At 48.0% G+C, this 24689-nt stretch overlaps 1 protein-coding gene across 2 annotated transcripts; it reads left to right on the forward strand.

Annotated features, from left to right (window-relative positions):
* The first annotated feature begins 5945 nt into the window (after window positions 1-5945).
* Window positions 5946-21721, forward strand: LOC101069696 (anoctamin-1). Of its 2 annotated transcripts, XM_011616866.2 has the most exons (25): window positions 5946-7969; window positions 10006-10362; window positions 10974-11072; window positions 11187-11338; window positions 11522-11576; window positions 11658-11706; window positions 12626-12681; window positions 12765-12806; window positions 13670-13734; window positions 13870-14004; window positions 14499-14659; window positions 14742-14824; window positions 15036-15047; window positions 15338-15412; window positions 16417-16485; window positions 16559-16760; window positions 17151-17262; window positions 17345-17402; window positions 17541-17641; window positions 17769-17911; window positions 19026-19178; window positions 19271-19323; window positions 20663-20847; window positions 20926-21031; window positions 21161-21721. In XM_011616866.2, exons 1-25 carry the CDS (start codon window positions 7865-7867, stop codon window positions 21401-21403), a joined length of 2871 nt encoding a protein of 956 aa, XP_011615168.2. In that variant the 5' UTR covers window positions 5946-7864; the 3' UTR covers window positions 21404-21721. The 2 variants fall into 2 exon arrangements, with proteins under 2 accessions (XP_011615168.2, XP_029697136.1); XM_029841276.1 differs by lacking the exon at window positions 15036-15047.
* Window positions 21722-24689: the final 2968 nt, after the last annotated feature.

A 24689-nucleotide genomic window follows, 5' to 3' on the forward strand; every position in this document is an offset into this window, starting at 1 on the left:
CTGGGTCTGACCGTTGACCAGAGACCCGGAGTCACCGACCCGACCCCGAACTTACCAAAAACCGCCTCAGACTGGACTTTACGAGAACACACGCTTGCCTCCACCTGATTGGTCGGATAAGGCGAGGCTCGTGTTACAATTGTGTTACGCAGGTATGTTATTACCAGCACAGGGGAACTTTGATCCCACCAGCACGGATCGACACATCCGTCCACGGCGTGCACCCTGTGGTTCCTCACATCTTCATGGCGTGAGGCTAACATCTGTTGCGTATATGCTGCCGTGACATCACACAGCGCCAGGCGTGTTCAGATGCAGGGCCAGCATGTGGTCGCCATGTGAAACGTGTCAGGATTCCACAGGAGATCCTCCATAATCAAGGATCTGCCTCCACCCCCACAATGATGGAGCCTCAGGAGCCCTGACCCCTGGGCCGGTCATCAGCTTCTCTGATGGAGGGAGGTGGAGGAGACCGCTCTCTCTTTATCTGCTCTGGTTACAACATCTGCCATCTGGATCCATGGCCATCTGGATCCATGGTCATCTGGATCCATGGTCATCTGGATCCATGGTAATCACTATAGATCTCTCTGTAGATCCCGTCGAGCTCTGTCGGGGTGCAGAGGGACTGTTGGTGAACAACCCTCTCCAGGACTCCCCACAGATGTGTGATAGGGTTCTGGTCAGGGTTCTGGTAGGGGTGGTACTGGTCAGGTGGTTTCCTACCAAACATGAAGAAACCAAAAAGATTAATCTCGGTTCCATCAGACCAGAGGATCTCATGTGGTGCTTTCGGGTGCCTTTTTCTGGCGGAGGGTTGTAGTCGTGGTGGACCTTCTGGAACCTTCTCCCATCTGAACACATCTCTGGATCTCTGTTCTAGGACAGAGGTGTCCAGGGTCACGGTCCTCCATTTTAATGAGGGCTTTACAACCTGCACAGATGTGACCACCTCTGCCTCTTAGACCCTCAACCAGGGTGAAGGAACCTGAAGGAGAACCACAGATGAGGGATCTGTCTCCCTGGGATGGACCGACGTGCAGGTGGTACCACAATACAGAGAACATCACCATTAGCACCAGTGATTTACAGTATATGTTCATCATAATTGGAAGAAGGTGTCGATGGTCAGAGAAAAGACGTCCAGATGCTGCTGCCTGGTTAATTGGTTCTGGAGGAGGTCCATGGCTTTCTAGAGCTCCAGTCCACTTCCCCTTCATATCTGGGGCAGAGGATCAGGCTACAGGGATGTCTGGTAGCTTCCTGGAGCTCCAGCCAGGCAGCATCACGGCCAGACATGAACCTGAAGCCCTCAGCTTCAGGTCTAGGTAAGAATGGAACCACACACACACACACACACACACACACACACACACACACACACACACACACACACACACACACACTAGGGGGCTCCTGACAGTCTGTGAGGAAAGATCTCTTTTGTCTTCAGAAGGTCACCACTGTCTGGAGCTCATGTTTGTCATCGTGGGCTACTGGAGCCATATTTGTGTAACTGTCTGATGAACAAGTTAACAAAACGCAGCCGTTAGCGCGCTAGTTTAACGGTGTTGTTTGAAGTTGCGTAAACACGACCATTTAATTGCGTCTCCTTACATTAGCGGAGACCATCTGGACTGCACATCTGGTTTGGAGTGAAAACAGAGAGGGAAACGTTCTCCTGACACTGACTCACCTACAACCAATGCTGCATGGCAGCGCTCCGGCGCTCTCCCGGGGCGGCGCTCCTCGGGTCCAGCTGGACGCCGCTCCAAAGAGACCTTAAACTCAAAACAGGTGTTTCCCTGCTCACGCACGCCATCTTCCCCACTGCAGAGAGAGGACGGCACAGGTGACCACGGGGGTCCACACATCTGGCGTACCGCGCATCAAAACCATCTCAGGTCCAACGAGGCTGAGCCGTAACCAGGAACAGGGGAGGTTACCGAGGCAACGGTACAGCTCCAGTCCTGCTAGTCCACCATGGAGACCAGAACCTGACCCGGGCCAAGACCACAAAGATACTAAAGATCCCAACATCGGGCCAAGATGTTGCTGGAGCGGCAGCAGAGCAGCATAGTCAGACCTGACTGGACGCCTGCCTGGCCAGAACCAGGCCAGAACCGAGCCAGAACCTGCATCTGTCCATGGGGATGAGGGCAGCAGCTGTGGAAATGCTCCAGTCCAAGAAGATCTGAAGGATCCTGGTCCCTTTACCTCCCTGTGATGAAGGCCATGGAGAGGTTCCTGATGGACCCGGGTAGTCCTGAGGATGAGGATGGTGGTGATGAAGATGACGCAAGACACACACGTTTTTTTGAGGCCAGAGGATCAATAAAGTTCTATTCAATTTTGTTCATTCTATTCTGCTTTAGATAATTAAGGATAATAATCTAAAAAAATGTAAATGAGAGCAACAATGTGAAATTTATTGATTTTAAAACACTTTTTGTGATAATCTGAGGTAGTTCTCTAATGTCGTTAGACAGTAAAAGTTTGAAGGCCGCTCGCTACGCCAGCTTCTGTCTTTGATTTGAGAATTCCAGTCAATATTTCCATGAGATCATTTCCTGATACGTTTATTGGGACATTTTGTAACTCATAAATTGAATTCCATTCAAATCAAGGGTAAATTGAGGAGTAGACAGGAAGTGAAGTTTAAAAAAGTGAAGTTCTTTCAAACCATTGTCTAAGCGACCCCCCCCCCCCCCAGTAATATTCTCATTAATTACAGTTTAATCGGGGACGAGCACCAATAAAGTGAGTTGATAACATTTTACCAGCCTTTAAGGAGACCTTATGATCACATAGTGCCAGAAACCTTTGACCTCCCACTTCCTTAAATATATTGTGTGATGAAGTACCATAGAGGGGAACTTGGGGTGCTTTCAGATATTGTTTTGAACAGAAGTCCAAGAGTTTGAAGTCACCTTCCTCTTTGGATCCACAATCTCCTTCTTCAGGTGATGATGTTTGTTTTCTCATAGATTCCATCCTCATGGAAGACGTTATTAATTATATATGCAGGAAGTTATACCGGGAGACAAAGGATCTGAAGCAGGAAGCAGAGCGGATATGACGTCACGTTACCAGCGGCCCCTGCGCAGAGTCGAAGCGCCCCCTGGCGGCGGAGGCTTAGAAATGAACCAGATTCAGAGTTTTTGAGGTTTTTTTTTTAAGCATTCGCTTTTTAAAACACTATTATGACACAATTGTTCGAAGCAACATTGTGGCAAAACTCTTTATAAAGTAGAAAAGGAGATTTTTGTCGCACAGGAGAGAAACAAAAGTCTGGTAGATTTCAGACACAGAGATTTATGTCTATTTTAAATGTAGAGCCAGATGAGTGTCCTTCATCCAGAATGAGCCCTTTCACCTCCAGGAGAGCTGCACAACAGTTGTTATCGTTCTCAAACGAGTGTCAGAAGATGCTGACGAAGATTTTCCTTCAGCTTGACAGAATGCTGATTGCTGCTTACACAGCTGTGGAACATCAGATAAGACGGTTTCTGAGGTACCTGTCCACGCTGCCCTGGTGGAAGGGTGGTCTCTCCTGACCTTCAGAGCCCTCTTCCAGAAGGTTTCAGTGATTGTGGTGCTTAAATCAGGTTGTCTGATCTAGTCAAACAACAATTAGATCATTTATCGAAATCTTCAAACAAGTATTGAACTTCTGGATCCTCCCACAGTTAGAGAAAAGTTCTTCTTCCCTTCCTGTCATCAGGCTCGGATCATCTCCTCACCTCTGGTAGGCTTCAGTTGATGCTGTCGGCCTTTGATCAGAGGTATGAAACAGTCATCTGACCAGACGCCTGCGCCACATTTACAATTTCAATCAACTTTAATCCACGAAAACAGAGATTCTTCTCCACCCAACTGTCTGTGAAGCAGAGTTCCGCTGATCTGGAACTGCTCTATCAATAGGCCTTCATCTGCTAGAGCAGATGGTTCCAGCTCCAGACGGTTTAGAACCGTCACTGAGAAACACTTTTGACCAGAAGGTGGCGCCAGCATCACAACAACCAGAAACTCCTGCTCGCCCGTGTAGGTTTGGGCCTTCAGAGCTTCAGTCCAGTGTGTTTCCATCATAGAGGGATAAAAGTAACAGGAGGAACACCACAGGTTCAGCAGCAGCTGTTCTCCACACCCAACACCACTGAAGAAGTTCTTCTGCGGGTGTTCCGGGTGGCTGGTCCTCCTCTTCATTACTGACAAACATGTGAAACGTTCCTCCAGACTGATGTTTGAAGAAGCTTCCACGTCTACAGCTGAATGATACACATGTGTTGATAGCAGATAAACTCCAGGGCTGCCATCATCTCGAGGATGGTGGTTCTTTATCTGCTAAGCCTGGTCACAAGCTCGGAACCAAAAGATCTCCATGGGTGCAGATGTTGATGCCAGATGTTGATCCTTCATCATCTTCACCGGATCACCAGGAACTTCCATGAAGGAGGTTCAGATGTTGTGAAGAGCTGCTGGATCCGAGGATCATCGAACACCTCGATGATTTCAAAGGTGGATCAGGGAACCACCAACCAACTCTGGAGGTCTTGGCCAGGAGCCAGAGGATCCAAACATCTGGACACATCAGCAGCACAGACACATGTAGCCTGTTTACTTTGCTACTGGTGGGAAAAGCAATCCAGCAGGAAGTGATGGAGGAAGGAGGAGCTGACCAGTCTGAAGGTCCAACAGCTGCAGGAGCTGGAGACACGTCTCCCTGTGGACACCAGATGACTCGACTGACCCGACTGTCCTTCCTGGACTCACTGAAGGATTCCAGCCAGTAATTCTGTGAATCATAAATCTGTAAACAGTTGGGAAGAAGCTAGTCTGTCCCAGTACAACCAGTCTGTTAACCTCTCTGTCCCAGTGTAACCAGTCTGTTAACCTCTCTATCCCAGTATAACCAGTCTGTTAACCTCTCTATCCCAGTATAACCAGTCTGTTAACCTCTCTATCCCAGTATAACCAGTCTGTTAACCTCTCTATCCCAGTACAACCAGTCTGTCAACCTCTCTGTCCCAGTACAACCAGTCTGTTAACCTCTCTGTCCCAGTATAACCAGTCTGTTTACCTCTCTGTCCCAGTGTAACCAGTCTGTTAACCTCTCTATCCCAGTATAACCAGTCTGTCAACCTCTCTGTCCCAGTATAACCAGTCTGTCAACCTCTCTGTCCCAGTGTAACCAGTCTGTCAACCTCTCTGTCCCAGTGTAACCAGTCTGTCAACCTCTCTGTCCCAGTATAACCAGTCTGTTTACCTCTCTGTCCCAGTGTAACCAGTCTGTTAACCTCTCTATCCCAGTATAACCAGTCTGTCAACCTCTCTGTCCCAGTATAACCAGTCTGTTAACCTCTCTGTCCCAGTGTAACCAGTCTGTTAACCTCTCTGTCCCAGTATAACCAGTCTGTCAACCTCTCTGTCCCAGTGTAACCAGTCTGTTTACCTCTCTGTCTCAGTATAACCAGTCTGTCAACCTCTCTGTCCCAGTGTAACCAGTCTGTCAACCTCTCTGTCCCAGTATAACCAGTCTGTCAACCTCTCTGTCCCAGTGTAACCAGTCCGTCAACCTCTCTGTCCCAGTATAACCAGTCTGTTTACCTCTCTGTCTCAGTATAACCAGTCTGTCAACCTCTCTGTCCCAGTTAACCAGTCTGTCGACCTCTCTGTCCCAGTGTAACCAGTCTGTTTACCTCTCTGTCCCAGTGTAACCAGTCTGTCAACCTCTCTGTCCCAGTGTAACCAGTCTGTCAACCTCTCTGTCCCAGTATAACCAGTCTGTTTACCTCTCTGTCCCAGTTAACCAGTCTGTCGACCTCTCTGTCCCAGTGTAACCAGTCTGTTTACCTCTCTGTCCCAGTGTAACCAGTCTGTTAACCTCTCTGTCCCAGTATAACCAGTCTGTTAACCTCTCTGTCCCAGTATAACCAGTCTGTCAACCTCTCTGTCCCAGTGTAACCAGTCTGTCGACCTCTCTGTCCCAGTGTAACCAGTGTAAGCATGTCCCTGTTTCTGCTGTTGTTTGATTCAAATGAATCATTTTCATGTCAGTGAAGAAGTCAGCGGTTGCCACGACGACGTTGGCCAGTGTTCCCATCCTACTCCCGTCGCAGCCTTTGTTCTTGTCGTGTTAGTTGGAGCTTAATGAATTTGTGAGGAACAACATCATTTGCAGCTTGTTTTCAGAAACGCTGAGTTACACTCTGTGAACACAAACAACACTTCCTCGTGTTTCCTGTGAGAGCTGACCTTTGACCCCAACATCTCGCTCCCAGCATCGAGTCGGACACATGAACTCCCTGGAGAGCTTAACTTCGTGTCCTCTACAAGGTCCTCGCTTCCCTTGACTCGTTTCTCTGTGTATTTTAACTCTTAAAGTCTAAAAATAGCGCTCAGGGCGGATGTTGCTGCCGTGTTACGTAAGCTAGCCGGTCTGAAGTGTCAAGAATAAGAGGTTGTACAGAAACTTTCTGGATCTGGGTCCTCGTCGAGTAAACAAGCGTCGGAGAAAAGAGACGTTTCCTGGAGGAGCTTCACACAGCAGCAGCTCGCGTTTGAGCTGGGTTTTCTTTTAAAAAACCCTTTTCCTCGACGGTGAAAGGTGTCAGCGGCCACCAGCTCCAGCGGCTAACAGCGGCCACCCCACACGTGTCGCCTGTCACACGCCTGTTCTACACGCCTGTCACACGCGTGCTGTGCTGAACTGAAAACAATCAGGGCTTTCTACCTGCCGTCAGGTGTTAGCGATTAGCTTTAGCAGGCAGTCAGAACCAAACAAACAGCACCACTGCTCCGCCTTCATTCTCACCCAATCGTCGACCGCGTTACCACGGCAACATCGACAGATATAGTTGCGTCTTGTAATTTTTGTAGTTTGATTAACAGCTGAAAATGATTCGTCAAGTTCAGAATGGAATGAAAGAGGCAGGTATGGGGTTGCTATGGTGATGTAAACATTGGATGTAATCATGGAAGCAGGTGTCAAGGACTGGTAGCAAATGTGGAGGACAGTGTTCCAGCTACAGACCGGCGTTAACTGACCGGCGTTAACTGACCGGCGTTAACTGACCGGACTACAGACAGGACACAGACGCTGCTTCTGCATCCATCCCAAAAGAATCTGGGGAGCCTCAACTGGGGAGAACAGCAGAAACTCACGGTGAAAAACCCCAATGAAAGACAGAAAAGCAGGAGAGAAGGAAGAGAGAAGGAAGAGAGGAGGACGAGTGGAGGACGAGTGGAGGGAGGAACCTGGAGGATGTGGTCAGTCCACATGACAGGATGGAGAAAACAGTCAGAACAAAGAGCAACAGCACCACAAAAACATGCTTCTCAACGGAGAAAGGTGGACTCTGTGGGTGTTGCATCCGTCGCCGTGGCAACGAACCTGTTCTGGCACTAATCTTGGCAACTTTGGTGGAAACGACACTGGGTCCCCCTTTACTGACAGATATGAATTGATAGAGAGAGAGAGAAGGAGAGAGAGAGGGAGGAAGGGAGGAGAGAGAGAGAGAAGGAGAGAGAGGGAGGGAAGGAGGAGAGGAGGTGGATTTGGAGTGGGCTGCTTGATCTCACAGTGATTGTGAGGGAGGGTCAAATTGAGTTTTATCACAGTCTAAGTTTAGATTTTGGCTCACAGCGTCTTTCTCAAGTATCAGGCTTGACTTTCGTCTCTCCGCAGCGAGACACGAGGACGCGGTTCTTCCACACGGGGATGAGCAAGGGCAACCGAAAGGGTCAAGAGAAAAGACGAGCGCAGGAGAACCGCAGCAGAACCAGACGCGTGGAAGAGGGGACGCAGATGTAGAGCCCAGAACCGGCCAGCTGTTTCATCACATCTGCTTCAAACAACCAGACAATGACAGAGGCGCCGCAGATGGGAGTCAACCTGTCCACAACCGTCCCGTCCCAGCATCAGCCGCCACGCTTCCTCCAGGACGTCGTCTTCCACGGCAAGTTGAAGGTCGGTTCCGCCTCGTAAGCCCACACGTTGTGGTCAGAGGGACTCTGGCCAGTGTCGAAGCATTGGGATGAGATTAGCGCTACAGGAAGCGTTAGCTCCTTGCATTCCAACATATAGCGTAGCCTAGCTGAGGGCACTCCAGGGTCCAATCAGCAACTTTATCTGGAGATCAGCTTCAGCCGGGGTTCCGTGTGCGCCCGCAGAACACTTCAAAACAAACAAACAGCGCTCCCATCAGTCCAGAACTGCGGCTTTTGGGGAAAAACTCTACTTTTAAAAAATGTTTTGCTTCCTTTAACTCTTTGTTGGTCCAACTTTTCCTTGTTTGTCTGTTCCTCTGGTGTTCCTCCGGTGTTCCTCCGGTGTTCCTCCGGTTGCCTTGAAATGTAATGAAGTACAACGGATCATCTGGTTGATGACGGGTACGGCGGAACCGTGGCTGACGGGCCGCAGACTTCAGGATCAATGTTGTTGAGGTCCGAAACGTCACCACGGTGACGCGTGAGTCAAGTCAGCCTCTGCTTGGCGCTGATTTCTGGGGACATCCATCTGCTGAGGCTGCTCAGTCCGGCAGGACAACGCGGAAACATGTTACCAAAATAAAAGCATGGACCAAAGTTGGATGGAGGATTAATCAATCAATCACTGAAACTTATCGATTACTGCTGAGTCAGCGGTAGAATCAGAGGTGAATCAGATCTTGTGGGATCAACCCGCCGTTCATCTGTGAGATCAATGGCTGATTATTGATCATATTCAAATTGATTTGCTGAAATTGAGTGATTGTGTGGCAGATTGATAAATGTTGGATTAATTACTGAGTTGTTATGTATCAATAATTGATATAAATGACTTTAATTACTGAAAGAAATGATGCAATATCTAATGTGGGATTGCTGTTGGATTAATTGATGATTGAGTCTTGATTAAAGGCTACCTTGTGTGGGATTGATTGATAAATGTCTTCAGAGATAGAATGTTTTCTGAGGATCAATCAACCAATGATGGGCAGATATCCATGCGGGTTTATCGTAATTGATCTGGTATTGATCGTTAACTGTTGCTGGATCAGCAGACGTTGCGATCGATTGACATTAATCTGGGATTAGTGGAGGTCTGATCTTTGCGAGGAGCTGAAGGTGTCGTGCTCGGACTCGTTCAGACTTTATTGGCTCGTCTCATCGGCCGGATCAAAATTCACCGACCTATTTTTAAATGGTGCCGCTGGCGCGTCAGCTGCCTCTGAAGCACTGAACTCTATCCTCATGCTAACGTTTACTCCTCAGGCAGTCCGAGTTCCTGAGATGTGTAGAAGCCTCCGTCACGATGAGTGTGGTTGGGATAAACAGATCTTGTGAAACAGGCGTACTCTGGCTCCGGGGGGACATGGTCAGGTTTCACACCAGCTCAAACCTTTTACTGTACGAGCCCCTGAACATCAGAGCGGCGCCGCCGCGCTGGTGCGGCTTCTCTCAGCAGCGGCTGCGCTCAGCGTTCATCTTGAGTCAGAACTTTGAGTCCTGAAGTTGAATCAGAAACAGCTGATGGAGGTCCAGCATCAGCACCAGGAGCAGCACAGGGGGTTAGGGGTTGTGGGTAGGGGTTGTTACACTGTCGTCATGGTGAGGGAGAAACCTGTCCAAGGCTGACATCAAAGCTACCAATAGAAACGAGCGTGATAAGATAAATCCTTGATTCACAAGGGCTACTTGATGATTGGTTGGTAGCAACCCGGAAAAGACTGGATGTGTTAGGGGTTAGAAGATAGGGGTTAGGAGTTAGGGTTAGGTGTTAGATGTTAGGAGTTAGTGGTTATAGTTAGGGGTTAGGGTTTAGCGGTTAGGATTAGGGGTTATGGATAGGGGTTAGGGTTAGGGGTTGGGGGTAGGGGTTTGAAGTTAGGGTTTAGGATTAGGGGTTATTGGTAGGGGTTAGGGGGTAGGAGTTAGGTGTTAGAGGTTAGGCTCCATCAACAGTCATGTGTTCTTACTCTGTGCGTCATTGATTACTCTTATCACTTTCTCCCATCTGTTCAGCTACTCAAGTCTCAAACGCCAGAGGAACAGATCCACTGCCAGCAAGGTCTTTACTTTGAGGACGGTCAGCGGCGTGTCGACTATGTCCTCACCTACCATGTGAAGAAGCCCACTGGGGGACGCTCCAGCAGACAGTCTAATCTGCTCACAGAGAACGCCGTCACCCGCAGCCTTCGCCGCGGCCCCAAACATCTGCGACAGCACGGGAGGCAGCGTTCGTCTTCAGCGGGGGTAAATGTGGAGCTAGGCTACTCAGGAGAGACCTTCAGCAGCCAGGAGGACCACAAGACATTCCAGAGGGAAGAGTTTGAGAAGCAACTGGTGGACATGGGACTGGAGCTGGAGAAAGAAGAGGACGTGAGTCAACAGCTCTTTAATTGATTAGATTCCAAACAAATTTGTCCCTGTTTCTGCCCCCACCCGTCACTGTCCCACTTTGTCTTTGACCTAATTACCCACATTTGTTTCATCTGTGTCCTTTTGTATTGCGCTTGCTTCCCTCCTGTCTTTCATGAAAGTGTCCATTGCTAGCGTCCTGGTTACTAACCATTAAACTCGCTGACTTGTCTTTGGTTTGTGTTGGAGTCTTGGAGTCCTGCCTAACTGGTTCCTGACAATTTGTAGTTCTAGAAGAAGATTAAATGTCCTGTGAATTGAGCAAACGGACATGGCTGGCATCTATTTATGGGCCTGTAACTTGGATAAATCTGCATTAGCCTAATAAAAGTGTAAGCTAATATTATGCTGATATATAACATGTCCTAATTCCAGAATATAAATAGATAAAAGTGTGTGCAGCAATGACCAAAATGGCTGCCTCCAGGCTTCCAGACGTCTCCATTCATGGTCCAGTTATTATTATTACAGAAAGACTCTGTCCTTTAAAAAGCTGTAGATTTGTTCACTGTTTACCTTAGTTAAAAATCACTTCATATCTAATTGCTCTCTTTTCTTAATTTGTGCCGTAGACTAAGGTTCAGGGGGTGGGTTTTTTGAAGATCCACGCCCCCTGGAAGGTCCTCTGTCGAGAAGCTGAGCTAATGAAGCTAAAGATGCCAACAAAGAAGGTAAGGTTTCTCTGTTTTCTCTTAGAGGTGAAGAGGGCGGGGCTGGGCGGGGCTATCTGATCTGACATCCATGTTTGGTCGTTTCCTGACACGTTAACAAAATGTCTGTTGTAGGTTTATGAAGTCAAGCAGTCGGGCAGCGTCACTGAGAAGATCAGCTCTCTGGTCAGTAAAATTCTGGAGCCTCTCCATCCTCAGGTAGAGGAACGCCAGCCGAAGAACATCAAGCACCTGTCGCACACCTTCTCCAGAGAAAAGCATCACCTGTAAGTGAAGCTGCACCATCGCTACCAAAGCTGTGAACAGTTAGAGAACAGTCCCACACCAATGGTCTGAAGGTCTGACTCTGCAGGACTGAGGACCTTCGGCTGCTCTCAGCTGTGGGGAAACTTCTGGGATGTCACCTCAACATTTAGAGACAAACGTTCTCATTTGTGTCCTTGTTTCAGGTTCGACCTGTCGGACAAAGAGTCCTTCTTTGACAGCAAAACTCGGAGTTCCATTGTGAGTCTTCTACGACATATCGACGACAAAAGTTGCACATTCACAGAAAATCACAACCAACACGATCTTTCTGCTTTTTAGGTCTTTGAAATTCTGAAAAGAACTAAAAGCAAAGCAAATTATAATGTGGGTATGTTTCTCCAGTTTCTTACAATTCTATCAAATATTTTACTACTTCCATGCAGCAGTGACACACGTGATGTTTCTCTTTAATGGTTTCAACAACTGTGTCTACTTGTGTGTCTCATTATATGGAAACCCACCTATACACACAAATATCTACACACATACGTATATGTGCTTGCGTACAAGCTGACAACCCAAGTGAGGACAGTTCACCTGTCCAGATTGGGCCCAACATCTCGTCTCCTCTCCTTAACCACCTCATCACTTTCGGGGTCACGGGGAGGGTCCACAGTGGGCGAAGGCAGGGTCCACACTTGGGTAGGTCACCAGTTCCCCCGCAGGTCCCTATATGAGCATTTGTGGGTTTGGTACCTTTGCAATGCTCTGAAGGTCTTCTGGCAGCTCCCCCTTCTACCAGAACATCACCCATGTTTTTACTTCCCTGGGGCTCAAACCAAGAACCCTCCGCTCCTCTGCCTGGTTCCCACCAGACTGAGCTCTCACCGCCCCACCGTCCATATTCATGTGAGCACGTTTATGATTTGGTCCTGGTGTCCTGGTGATGGGCCTCACCAGACCTGCTGCTCCTTCTCCAGAGCTGCTGAATGTCAGACACCTTGTGCTCCTCCATGTTCTCCTTGGTCCTCAAAGGGGGTTGAGACTGGAGACACACTAAAGGAAGGGGATCATGGTCCCATGGCAGGCAGCCTCTGACCATGACGATACCACCACCATGCTTGACTGAAGGCAAGAGTCAGTTGTCTTAGTCCTCCTCACCAGGATGCCACCACACACATCTGACCCAGCACATTTATCTGGGTCGTAAGCCCACAGGATCTGGTTCCAGCGATCCGTGTTCTAGGATAGTTTTGATAGCCGTTGGTCGACATTGGTGGTCCCCTAATAGTGTTTTCTCTGCCCAGGAATCACTAGTCTGCTTGGCAGCGGCGTCTACATGGCAGCTTATCCTCTTCATGACGTTAGTACTTCCTCAAGTCTTCTTCCTCACATTTCAGTCGTGTCTGTCAGTTGTCGTCTGGTTTCATCAACGTTCTTTTATAGGGAGACATAAATGAAGAAGCCACAGAGTCCAATGACAGAAAGGTGAGAAAGCGACCGGTTTGGAAGGCAGGAGGGGGCGTGCACCTCACTTCTAGCACCGTCCGGTCTAAATGAATACACCTCATAATAGCATCAGTGTGACCCCACAGCTCCAAAATACACATGGCAACACGTGTCGCTGCTGCTGTGGCTGCAGGCAAATACTAACGCATCGAAATGACATTTTATAGGGTTAGGGTTAGGGGTTAGGGGTTAGGGTTAGGGTTAGGGTTAGGGTTAGGGTTAGGGGTTAGGGGTTAGGGTTAGGGTTAGGGGTTAGGGGTTAGGGTTAGGGGTTAGGGGTTAGGGTTAGGGTTAGGGGTTAGGGGTTAGGGTTAGGGTTAGGGTTAGGGTTAGGGGTTAGGGGTTAGGGTTAGGGTTAGGGTTAGGGGTTAGGGGTTAGGGTTAGGGTTAGGGGTTAGGGTTAGGGTTAGGGGTTAGGGGTTAGGGTTAGGGGTTAGGGTTAGGGTTAGGGGTTAGGGTTAGGGGTTAGCGTTAGGGTTAGGGGTTAGCGTTAGGGTTAGGGGTTAGGGTTAGGGGTTAGGGGTTAGGGGTTAGGGTTAGGGGTTAGGGGTTAGGGTTAGGGGTTAGGGGTTAGGGTTAGGTTTAGGAATAAAAATCTCTCTGTTACAGTGGTCACATGTCACGTTGGGCGTAAGACCTTCCAACTGCCAGATGGGTTGATTCAGAAGGCCTCAGTTCATAGAACCTGACGACACAAGCTAGATATTTTCATTTAGATATTTACGAATAAATAACTGGCCTTGCTGACCGCTGTTTAAAAGAGACTTTGTCTTTCATATTTGTACAAATCACCGCCACCGTCAATGTCTGAATCCGAATTTTCTGTACTTAATTGTGCTCAGCTGCTGTATGAAGAGTGGGCCAACTACAGCGTCTTCTTCAAGTACCAGCCCATTGGACTTGTGCGGTGAGAACAACGGCCACGCCACACGCCAACATCCGCTCTCGCTGATCTCTCTGCGCTTTTGTTGCCAATTGTGAAATCAGAAATGTTGGACTGGAAATCCAGACCCAGTACATTTGATATTTTTGTCTCATTCAGGAAGTATTTTGGTGAAAAGATCGCTCTGTACTTTGCCTGGTTGGGTCTGTATACACAGATGCTGATCCCGGCCTCCCTGGTGGGCGTCATCGTCTTCCTGTACGGATGTGCGACCGTTGACGACAACATACCCAGGTAATCCCACGAGCATGTGTGTGTGTGTGTGTGTGTGTGTGTGTGTGTGAGGGAGAGCCATTTAACAGATGAAGGTCAGACAGTTTAACAGCAATTAGAAGGGAAGAAAGAAAGACTATCATGTCCAAGCTACGCAGCTCCCCTGATTAGCTGAACTTAGCTTAGCATCAGAGGTGAAAAGAGCAACTTGGTCGCTCTAAACTCTGAGGACACAAAAATAACTCGTTGCTAATGAAAGGTGACAAACTGCAGTCTGAACAACCCAAAATATATCTGAAAGAAACAGTTTAAGAGAAGGAAAGAGGAGACGGAAACAGGTTGATGGATGAGTGAAGGTCTGCGCTGCCTGCTCTTCATCATCTACAGGATATTATGACACACACACACACACACACGTCTGTGTAGAATAATTGTGCGGACGCTGTCTGACCCCCACCTGGATGGGAGAGGGAAGCAGGATGTGGTCGTATAACGGTGGCTAATATCGTTGCTAGCATGGAGATCTGTCACCCGGAGAACAACATCACCATGTGTCCTCTGTGTGACCAAGTGTGCAGCTACTGGAAACTGAGCACCGCCTGTGGAACCGCGAGGGCCAGTCACCTGTTTGACAACCCCGCCACTGTCTTCTTCTCCATCTTCATGGCCCTGTGGGGTCAGTCACTCAAACCTAACGTTAGAGCTTTCGCAGGTCATGTGACCTGCGGTCAGACCTGGTGATTGTCGATGTTTCACAGCCGCCATGTTCATGGAACACTGGAAGAGGAGGCAGATGAGGCTGAACTACGAGTGGGATCTGACCGGATTTGAGGATGAGGAAGTGAGTGAAGGTCACATTTCAGTCATCCAAACTAACCCATCATCTGCATAAACATGAAGCAACTCCTAAACTAAAAATGAAACAACCGTGAGAACAATAAAGTGATCTAAAGCACGGATCGGTTTGGTTAGCATCGCGGCCACATGTTAGCTATATGAGAGTTGTGAAGGTTTGTTCTCTGTTGACTGATGTTTCCCCTCTGCCTTCACAGGAGGCTCTGAAGGTTTGGATCCATTTATTACCTCAGCTAACTTAACCTTCTTCACTCCTTCCTGTCATTTTTCCTCTGTTACATTGTTTTAGATGATTGATTAACAGTCTCGTGCCTGTGCACATGTTAGCTTAAATAATCAAAGGAATCAAAGCGTCGCTCTCCTCAGAAGTTCCCCGAATGGTTTCTGGGCTCTAACAATATTTTTCCTCTTGGTTTTCCGACTGCTCACTAACCTTTCAACTCACGTTTCGGAATCGTGTGATTCAGTCAGTTGATCCGTGGTCATGTGACCCTCACAGGATCATCCCAGGGCTGAATATGAGTTTCAAGTCCTGCAAAAGTCCTTCAGAAAACACCAGAAATCCAAACCAAAGGTATGTCGATGAATGTTCTCAGTCCTCCAAGTCAAAGAGAATTCAGCTGGACTTCGGTTAGTTTTCTGAGGACGTTTCACACCTGATCCAGGAGGCTTCCCAGAGTTCTTTACTGGTGCTGGTCTAATAGAAGCTGGTCTTAGTGGGAACTACCATTGACCACTAACAAAGTCCAGATGAATTCTCTTCAGCTTCGAAAACCAAAGTTGATCTGGATGGATGCCCCCCCCCCCAACGAGCCTGAATGCATCCAAACACCAGATTTACTGTAAAAACCTGAAAGGCTATGGGCCATCTCACTGGTTAAGGGTCATCTCACTGGTTAAGGGCCATCTCACTGGTTAAGGGCCATCTTACTGGTTAAGGGCCATCTCACTGGTTAAGGGCCATCTCACTGGTTAAGGGCCATCTTACTGGTTAAGGGCCATCTCACTGGTTAAGGGTCATCTTACTGGTTAAGGGCCATCTCACTGGTTAAGGGCCATCTTACTGGTTAAGGGCCATCTCACTGGTTAAGGGTCATCTTACTGGTTAAGGGCCATCTCACTGGTTAAGGGTCATCTTACTGGTTATGGGCCATCTCACTGGTTAAGGGTCATCTTACTGGTTATGGGCCATCTCACTGGTTAAGGGCCATCTTACTGGTTAAGGGTCATCTCACTGGTTAAGGGTCATCTTACTGGTTAAGGGTCATCTTACTGGTTAAGGGCCATCTGACTGGTTAAGGGCCATCTCACTGGTTAAGGGCCATCTGACTGGTTAAGGGCCATCTTACTGGTTAAGGGTCATCTTAGTGGTTAAGGGCCATCTTAGTGGTTAAGGGTCATCTTAGTGGTTAAGGGTCATCTTACTGGTTAAGGGCCATCTCACTGGTTAAGGGCCATCTGACTGGTTAAGGGCCATCTCACTGGTTAAGGGCCATCTGACTGGTTAAGGGCCATCTGACTGGTGTGCTGAGCTTTGTGCCAGTAAAGGACAGGAAGTGTAACTGCCTTTCCTTTCAGATGGAAAAGCTCACATATCAAGATCGTCTCCCCGCCTACATGACCAACGTGGTCATGATGCTCCTCATGGTAACATCCTCGTCCTCCCCGCATGTGCGTCTGGGTTCCGCTCAGGCTTTTATATTTGCACCCCTGTGAACAGATCGGAGTTACGTTTGCCACCGTGTTTGGAGTCATTTTTTACCGGATTTCCACCAAAGCTGCTCTTCACATGAGCTCTAATCCAGTCACACGCAGCCACGTGCAGCTGACGGTCAAAACCACAGCGGCCATCATCAACCTGGTGGTCATTCTCATCCTGGATGAGGTTTATGGAGCAGTGGCACGCTGGCTCACTGTACTGGGTAAGTCACCACACGAACCCCACCACAGCCCAGCAGCAATTTCTGGCCCACCAGCTGGTTTCCTTCAGCGAGGAACCTGGGATCCTGTCCGGTTTCTGCCTGGTCGAACTGGGCCCCCCCAGCCCTGCTCTTCCCCGGTTCCCCTGTGGATCCATCATTACCGGGTTATGTAGCACACAAACGGCCAGAAAGATGATCTAAGGGTAGAAGATGATGGTGAAACCCCAATCAAGGGGCCGCTGCCTTAAATGTCCTGGTTACTGTCCAATTTAAATATGAAGTTGAGGAGAATAGCGCACAAAAGAAGAGTAGGAGGATAGTATCACACGTCTGTTATAACTGTAAAAAACATAGTCAATAACAACAATATTACCTCTTTGTTGGTTTTAGAGGTCCCTAAAACAGACAAGAGTTTTGAGGAACGTCTCATTTTCAAGACTTTTATCCTGAAATTCGTCAATGCCTTCAGCCCAATCATCTACATCGCTTTCTTCCGGGGTCGGTCAGTAGCACACTCACCTCAGCTGCTTCTACTCAATCTTCCACTTTCAAAAAGGTTCATGTTCCGTCTGTTCCCCCTGTAGCTTCGTGGGCCGACCAGGCAGCTACCTGTATGTGTCTGAGTCCTACAGGATGGAAGAGGTACGAACACACTCTTTCAAACATTCAAATGTCGAGGTTGATCAAGAGAAGAGCGAGAACAATGGTCGGGATCCTCTTGCTGAAGCTGGTGTGCAGTAGTTCGGCGTTTTGTTGCCATGTGTCATGTTTCTTTGCCAGTGTGCGTATGGAGGCTGTCTGATGGAGCTGTGTATCCAGCTGAGCATCACCATGTTGGGAAAACAGCTGATTCAGAACAACCTTTTTGAGATCGGAATCCCGTAAGTTCCCACCCCCTTTAAACGTGGTGCTTTATTGAGTCCAACAGACCCAGAGATGCTAACCTCCATCAGGAACAGAGAGCTAAAGTGTATGCTAAGCTCATATCTTGTCTTGTGTTTTCCTCAGTAAGCTAAAGAAGCTGCTTCGCTACATTCAGTCCAAGCAGGGAGCTGTTCCAGAAGAAGAGAGGCAGAAGAAGCTACAGCGATACGAAACGGATCACTTCCTGGAACCGTTTGCTGGATTAACCCCTGAATACATGGAAATGAGTCAGTCTTGCACATGGTTAACACACACACACACACACACACACACACACACACACACACACACACACACACACACACACACACACACACACAGAGCAACACTCCCCATGTGGTGTAAATTAAAGGGCACACTCCCAAAATCACCATCAATCATCCAAGTCAACAGATGAGACAAAGTAAAAGCTAACAAAAGCTAAAGCTAACAGAAGACAACTTGTCCTCGGCAACTACCATGGGTCTGTCAGCGCTTTTCCACCTTTAAGTTGAGGAAATCAAGTGGGAGGAACACGTCAGCATGAAGGTTTTTGAGTTCACTCCAAACCCCCCTTATTAAAAGCGCTCCTCATCATTCAGCTTTGGGGGCTCGTCTTGTGCACAGTCGTCCTCAGACCACCCACAGATGTTCAGATGGATCCAGGTCTGGGCTCTGGCTTGGCAGAACCAGTTCTCTGCTTGATCTGGATGAATGCTTTGGGTCGTTGTCCTGCTGAAAGGTCAACTTCCTCTTCATCTGCAGCTCTGTTGCAGAAGGCTGGAGGTTTTGTGCCATAATTGGGCTGGAGAATTCCTTCTCTTGGAGAAGGCTCTGGTTCCAGCTGAAGGAAAACAGCCCCCAGCCTGCTTCACCATGGTTGAGACCTCAGACGACGTGCACTGCTGCATTTGTAGCTTTGCTTCATCAGACCAGAACACCATTTCCAATGTGGCTTTGTAAGTCGTCATGTATGCTCCTGCTAAATTTAGCTTTAGGCTTCCACATAGCCAGCAAACGTCAGAGCCCAACTCATGGAGAACACATGCAGGACCTGCCAGGAAGTCCAGCAGTCTTCCTCTGGTCCTTCTGTCATTCCTGAGGAGACATCACGTTCTTGGTGCTGCTGCTGTTGTGTTGTTGTTTTTGTGCTCATCATTATGACCCTGGAGGTCCCTGGTCTCCTGACTGATACCAGAAGGTTGTTGCAGCAATAGGCAGATAAACTTTTGGTGGAAATGCTCTGACATGACGTCTCCATGATCGGCCGAGATGTTTTAAACCTGCTCCACATGATGATTACAGTTCTGGGATGTACAGAACCAACGTTCATAAACGTTCCTCTGTGTTGCTGACCAACAGTCATCCAGTTTGGGTTTGTCACGCTGTTTGTGGCGTCCTTCCCGTTGGCTCCGCTCTTCGCTTTGCTCAACAACATCATCGAAATTCGACTCGATGCCAAGAAGTTTGTGACTGAGCTGAGGCGACCCGTGGGTGCCAGAGCTAAAGACATTGGTCAGTGTTGAGCTAGCACATCAAAGCCATAAAACATAAAATCCACAAAGGTCCAGTTGCTAAAATGTTGCTGTCTTCTGTCATGTCACCAGGAATCTGGTACAACATCCTGAGAGGAGTAGCAAAAGTAGCCGTCATCATCAATGTACGTGAAATCACAGTTGGTGAGCAACCCTGGTTGGTTGGATGGTTGGTGGGTTGGTTGGTTGGTTGGTGGGTTGGTTGGTTGGTTGGTGGGTGGGTGGGTTGGTTGGTTGGTTGGTGGGTTGGTTGGTAGGTTGGTGGGTTGGTGGGTGGGATGGTTGGTTGGTGGGTGGGTTGGTTGGTGGGTGGGTTGGATGGTTAGTTGGTGGGTGGGTTGGTGGGTTGGTTGGTGGGTTGGTGGGTTGGTGGGTTGGTTGGTTGGTTGGTGGGTTGGTTGGTTGGTTGGTTGGTTGGTGGGTTGGTGGGTTGGTGGGTGGGTTGGTGGGTTGGTGGGTTGGTTGGTTGGTTGGTGGGTTGGTGGGTTGGTTGGTGGGTTGCCTGGCCGGTTGCCTGGCTGGCTGGTTGGTAATGACAGTTGACCAGGCAGTGATTTGCGTCCATGGATAAACCCTAAACCCAAACGTGGCTACCGTTCGTTGGGAAGCCTGATTCTTGGCATCACTCACCTCAACTGCAGGGCAGAACAGCCAGTTCTGTTTCCAGTTCTGTACTGGTTCTTCTTATTGACTTGGTGCTCGGGCAACCATCTTGGCCAGTTGCACCTGTGGCTGAAGGGACACAGGTTAGAAAAAAGAATCTCATTTATAACCAACAGACAAGAATCACCCACTTTCATAAATGGAGCAACATTCAAAACCACCTCCCATTCCTCTTCCCCACAATCGACTAGTGAACAAGTACAAGCATAAATAGCTGCAGGGATACCAAGTCACACCCTCAGTGAGGGCACACCTTGATCCTTGATCATACGGAGGAAACACTGGAGAGTTTGGTTGATACCAGGACACTAAAAAGGACCCATTTAGACCCCAGCATCTTTAGCAGTTACACAGGTCAGTTGTTTTGGAAGACGTCAGGTTCTCCCTCCACAGCCCCCACCCCAGATGATCCAAATTTCCCTGATTAGCTGCAGTCAGACCTGCCCGCTGATCACTGGATCATCTCCAGCTGCGTGGCTGCTTGTTGGAGCAGGTCGGCACCATCAGCATCCCACAGGTGATATGCTGATCTAGAGGGATCCTAGAGTCCAAGAACCGGACGTGAGAGAGAAACACTGAGACCAGTTTTGGATTCTGCACCCAAAAAAGAGTCAAAAACCAAAGAAACTAAAGAACCAAACATGTGGTTAATCAAGTAAAGTGGCTTTTTAAACCAAAGCACCTTAGAGAGGCGTCAGTCCGGTTCTAGCACGGAGACCGGCCTTTTGAGACAACCATTAACTCAGCCTTGGTCATGAACCCAGAACCCTCCTCCCTCTTCTGTCTCCTCTTCTTTATCAGGCTTTTGTCATCTCCTTCACCTCTGACTTCATCCCACGGATGGTCTACCAGTACAAGTACAGTCAGGAGGGCTCCATGCATGGCTTCGTTAACCACACGCTGTCCTTCTTTAATGTCAGCCACTTCCAGGAGGGCAGTGAACCCCTGGACCAGCTACACCTGGGCTACCCTGTGGAGATCTGCAGGTGAGACACCACAATCATGGACGTCTTTAGACGTGCTGTTGCTGCTAGGGACAGATTTAAATGTCTTCTTGTCTGAAGGTATAAGGACTACAGAGAGCCGCCGTGGTCGAACACTCCCTACGAGTTGTCCAAAGAGTTCTGGACCGTGCTGGCGGTGCGGTTGTCCTTTGTTATTGTTTTCCAGGTATGATGTCACCTGTTTTTAGGTTTGTAGCAGCATACAGGTGTTCATTACAGTACAGTACTTTATAATGGACACATACGTAAGAAGTCGAGGAGCCTAAGGAACTCACCTGGGGCAACTCTCCCACAGAACGTTGTGATGCTGATGAGTGACATCGTGGACTGGCTGATCCCAGACATCCCCAAAGACATCAGTGTCCAGATCCACAAGGAGAAGATTTTATTGGTGGACCTCTTCATGAAGGAGGAGCAGGGGAAGGTCCGTAACCTGGAGAGCAGATTGTCCACGGGGGAGAAGGAGAAGTGCGACCAGGGCAGCAACAACAGCACAGGTGCTCACCTGCGTCCTGAGCACTACAACATTAGCCTCTAAAGTTAGCAACCAGGAAATGCTATTTTTATCTTCCTTTTCACTTGTTAGACTCGTTTCTGAAGCTAAGCTAACTCTAATCCTGTTCTTCTAAACATTCCAACCTGGGAGAGCAGCTGGTGATGAGAAACCAGCTGGTAAAATGGGCCAAATCCAATCTTCATGAAGAAATGTGAAACCATCTCAGTCTGCATGTTCATCCTCTGTTGGGCCTTTTTATCGTTATCATAGGACCTGAATTCTTATTTCCAAATGAAGATTTTAAACTCTGTTGATATGATGTCACAATCCTACAAACATTAAAACATTTCTCCAACATTTGAACAATGTTGGTGGTTCAAATGCGTGATTCAGGGTTTCGTTTGTTCCACAACAAACGAGCACAGGAAGTTCCTGTTGAAATGTCAAATATGCTCCTATTCTGGAAACTCCAAAAAATGTGTTTCTACTTGGCAGAAACCAGTTGTAAACAAGTGTCACTGTTTTCTGTGCCGATACAAGGCTCCAGTGCTAGCACAGCTAGCTACAGAGGCTAGCTTGTATTATCATGTTTTAGTGGCCTTTGACCACCAGGGGGCGGAGCAGGATAACGGTGCAAAACCTCAGGTTCTGTGGTCCTCCTCCTCTGTCCGGGTCAAGGCTCTGGTGGGCCACTTATGAAAACTCCCTTTAACAGGAAGAAACCTTGAGCTGGACCAGGCTCATAGAGGAGAACAAATGGGTGAAGGAAGAGGAGAGACGGCCACGTGCAGCACACACACACATTAGTTACACTGAAGATCTAGAAATGAATCTGTGGGGTCAAAGGTCAGCGTGCAACTATGGAGATGCCCCTGCAGACAGGTACAGAGAGAGAGAGAGAGAGAGAGAGCAAGGAGGTCAAGACGTGTACCCAGGTGACTTTGTGCATTTTATAATACATTTATAATATATATATATTTTATAATAAATTTTAAACGATTTAATTTGAATGTTTGCTGGGCGCCACCTTTGTGTGCCTGAGACAAAAGAGCACCCTTTCCAATGCTGTGGTTACATGTAGTGGTTTTCAACGTTGGGTCGGCGCCCCCATTAGGGACCACCAGGTGGCGCAAGGCGGCCTCGTAAAGTTGGAGGGAAGATGAATGAAACAAATGTGGTGTTTTTTTTTTATTTTTAGCATGACCATATATTAGAAATTACAAGAATCTAACTTCCAAAAACCAGCCTGTAGCTAACTAGCGTAGAAATGGAAGAACAACACCGACACAACACGACAGACGGTCGACCCCTGAACGGGAGTCAGTGGTTGAACGCTTTCTGCTTCACAACCGTGTGGAAACAGAAGGATCCACCCGAGGAATGATGAAATTGAAAATATCTATTTTAAAAAACGCATCAGGGGATGTTTGGGTGTCTGTAATTCCCTCATTTTGAGGTACGAAGATGCTAACAATGAACCCACAAAGCAGCTGAATCCCAGGTAGCTAAAAACAGGAAGTCATGTCAGAAGCAGACAGAAAACCTCAGTGTTGAGGTGAAGGTGAAGACCATGAACAGCTCAACAGCGCCTCCATCTGGTCTGAAGTCTGAAGAAGAGCCTCTCAGAACAGCAGAGACCGGGACAGAACCAGGTCCACGTTGTTCCTCCCTGGAGGAGGACGTTGTATCATTACGGCCTGTATCAGTGATGTGACCTCACTATGTCAGTGGCCCCTCACCTTTATTAAGGACACTTTACAATAGACGGAGGATGTCGGGGATCAAACCGACAACCTTTCAGCCATTGCTCCAACACCAGATCATAGCATATGCTGTAGAGGTTAGCTTGGATTAGAATAGCTAATTTTATAGCTGTAGTACTAGCTTAAGCACGAAAAAACAAAACCAAAATTAAGCTGAATTCAGAAACATTTGGTGTTTATTTTCAATTGACTACAGCTGAAGCCAAAGCTTTCATTTTATTTTGTGTTTCTCTTGTAATAAGCTGACTCCCAAAGCTAATCCGCAGCTTCAGGCTACAGTAAAGCCCAAGCTAAACTGCTGCACACAAGGTTTTCTCCTACTCAGTGAGCATCGAGGGTAAAACTGGTGAGACTCATCGTAGCGTTGGCAGCAGCTGGGGGGGTCGGCCGCAGGTCGAGAACAGCTCAGTGAAAATTCTAATCACTGATCACAAAAGCGCAGTGGTGAAACCCGCGGGCCCGTTCGTGCAACACAATCACCTACAAACAAACCCAAGTGTTTCAGCTACACATGTCAGAGGTGGTATTTGTCTACTGGGCAGACGTTCCCTACAGGATTGTTTTCATGGGAACACCTTTAGTGAGCTCATCAGTTTATACTCACACAGGACGGGGAGAATAAACGTACTGACGCTAAAGTCCGCATGCTAACTAATGGAAAATTTCCCCCGAGGTTAGCATCAGTTAGCGTCATTTAACCAGGAAATGGTCAAATAATAAAACCTCTTTTCAAGATGAACTCAGTGTGTTTCAGTGTGTGTGTGTGTGTGTGTGTGTGAGAGAGAGAGACAGTGAATTGCTGACTTCATTAAATCAGAACTCCTCACTCATTTAATTACTAGAGAAAAGGTTAACGCCAGGATGCAATTTACTAAATGTGATTTCTTAGCAGCTATTAACTGTGTGTGCACGTGTGTGTGTGTGTGCACGTGTGTGTGTGTGTGTGTGCGTGGGCGGGTGTGTGGGTGGGTGGCAGAGAGGGGGGAGGTGCAGGTTTACATAAATTTCACTTATTTTATTTCTTGCAGCTTTAAATGCTTTTTTAGAATATTTAACATGATTAATATTTTGTCACGTTTAACTGCAGCTGGACGTTTTTGTGTGTTTCATCACATCTGCATTTCACAGCACAACTGTGGATCTCAAACAAGACAAGACAAAGGTTGACACAGGTGACTCTGGAGTGTGTTGGGAATCTTTGATTCAATGAAAACGTGGATGTTTTACAGGATATCTATGATGTCTTTGGGGGGTTTAACCTGGCTAATGAGCTAACATGTGCTAACACGAACCAGGACAGATGTTGGGGATGTTTGTGTCACGTCTGAGGTGTGTAACTATGATGGGGCCGATGTCACTTCCTGGCACCAGCGAGAGGATCAACAACAGCAGGATTACTGTCACATCTGGATGCGCTCCTGTCGCTCCCGACACTCCTGTGAACCTCTGGACCTGGCTCACCCTTCCTTCGCCCCCCCGCTGTCCTCGAGTCTCAGGAGCTGTTTCTGTCTGACGCTGACAGCTAACGGCTAATTACAGGTAATCAGGCACATGGAAAGTGATGA

The sequence above is a fragment of the Takifugu rubripes genome, chromosome 9 (assembly GCF_901000725.2).
Source record: "Takifugu rubripes chromosome 9, fTakRub1.2, whole genome shotgun sequence".
Classification (NCBI taxonomy): domain Eukaryota; kingdom Metazoa; phylum Chordata; class Actinopteri; order Tetraodontiformes; family Tetraodontidae; genus Takifugu; species Takifugu rubripes.

Coding starts and splice junctions, on each gene's coding strand:
- LOC101069696 (XM_011616866.2), top strand. CDS start 7,865: ATGACAGAGGCGCCGCAGATGGGAGTCAACCTGTCCACAACCGTCCCG. Junction 17,912..19,025: donor CCCTGAATACATGGAAATGA/GTCAGTCTTGCA, acceptor GCTGACCAACAG/TCATCCAGTTTGGGTTTGTC. Junction 21,032..21,160: donor CCTTTGTTATTGTTTTCCAG/GTATGATGTCAC, acceptor ACTCTCCCACAG/AACGTTGTGATGCTGATGAG.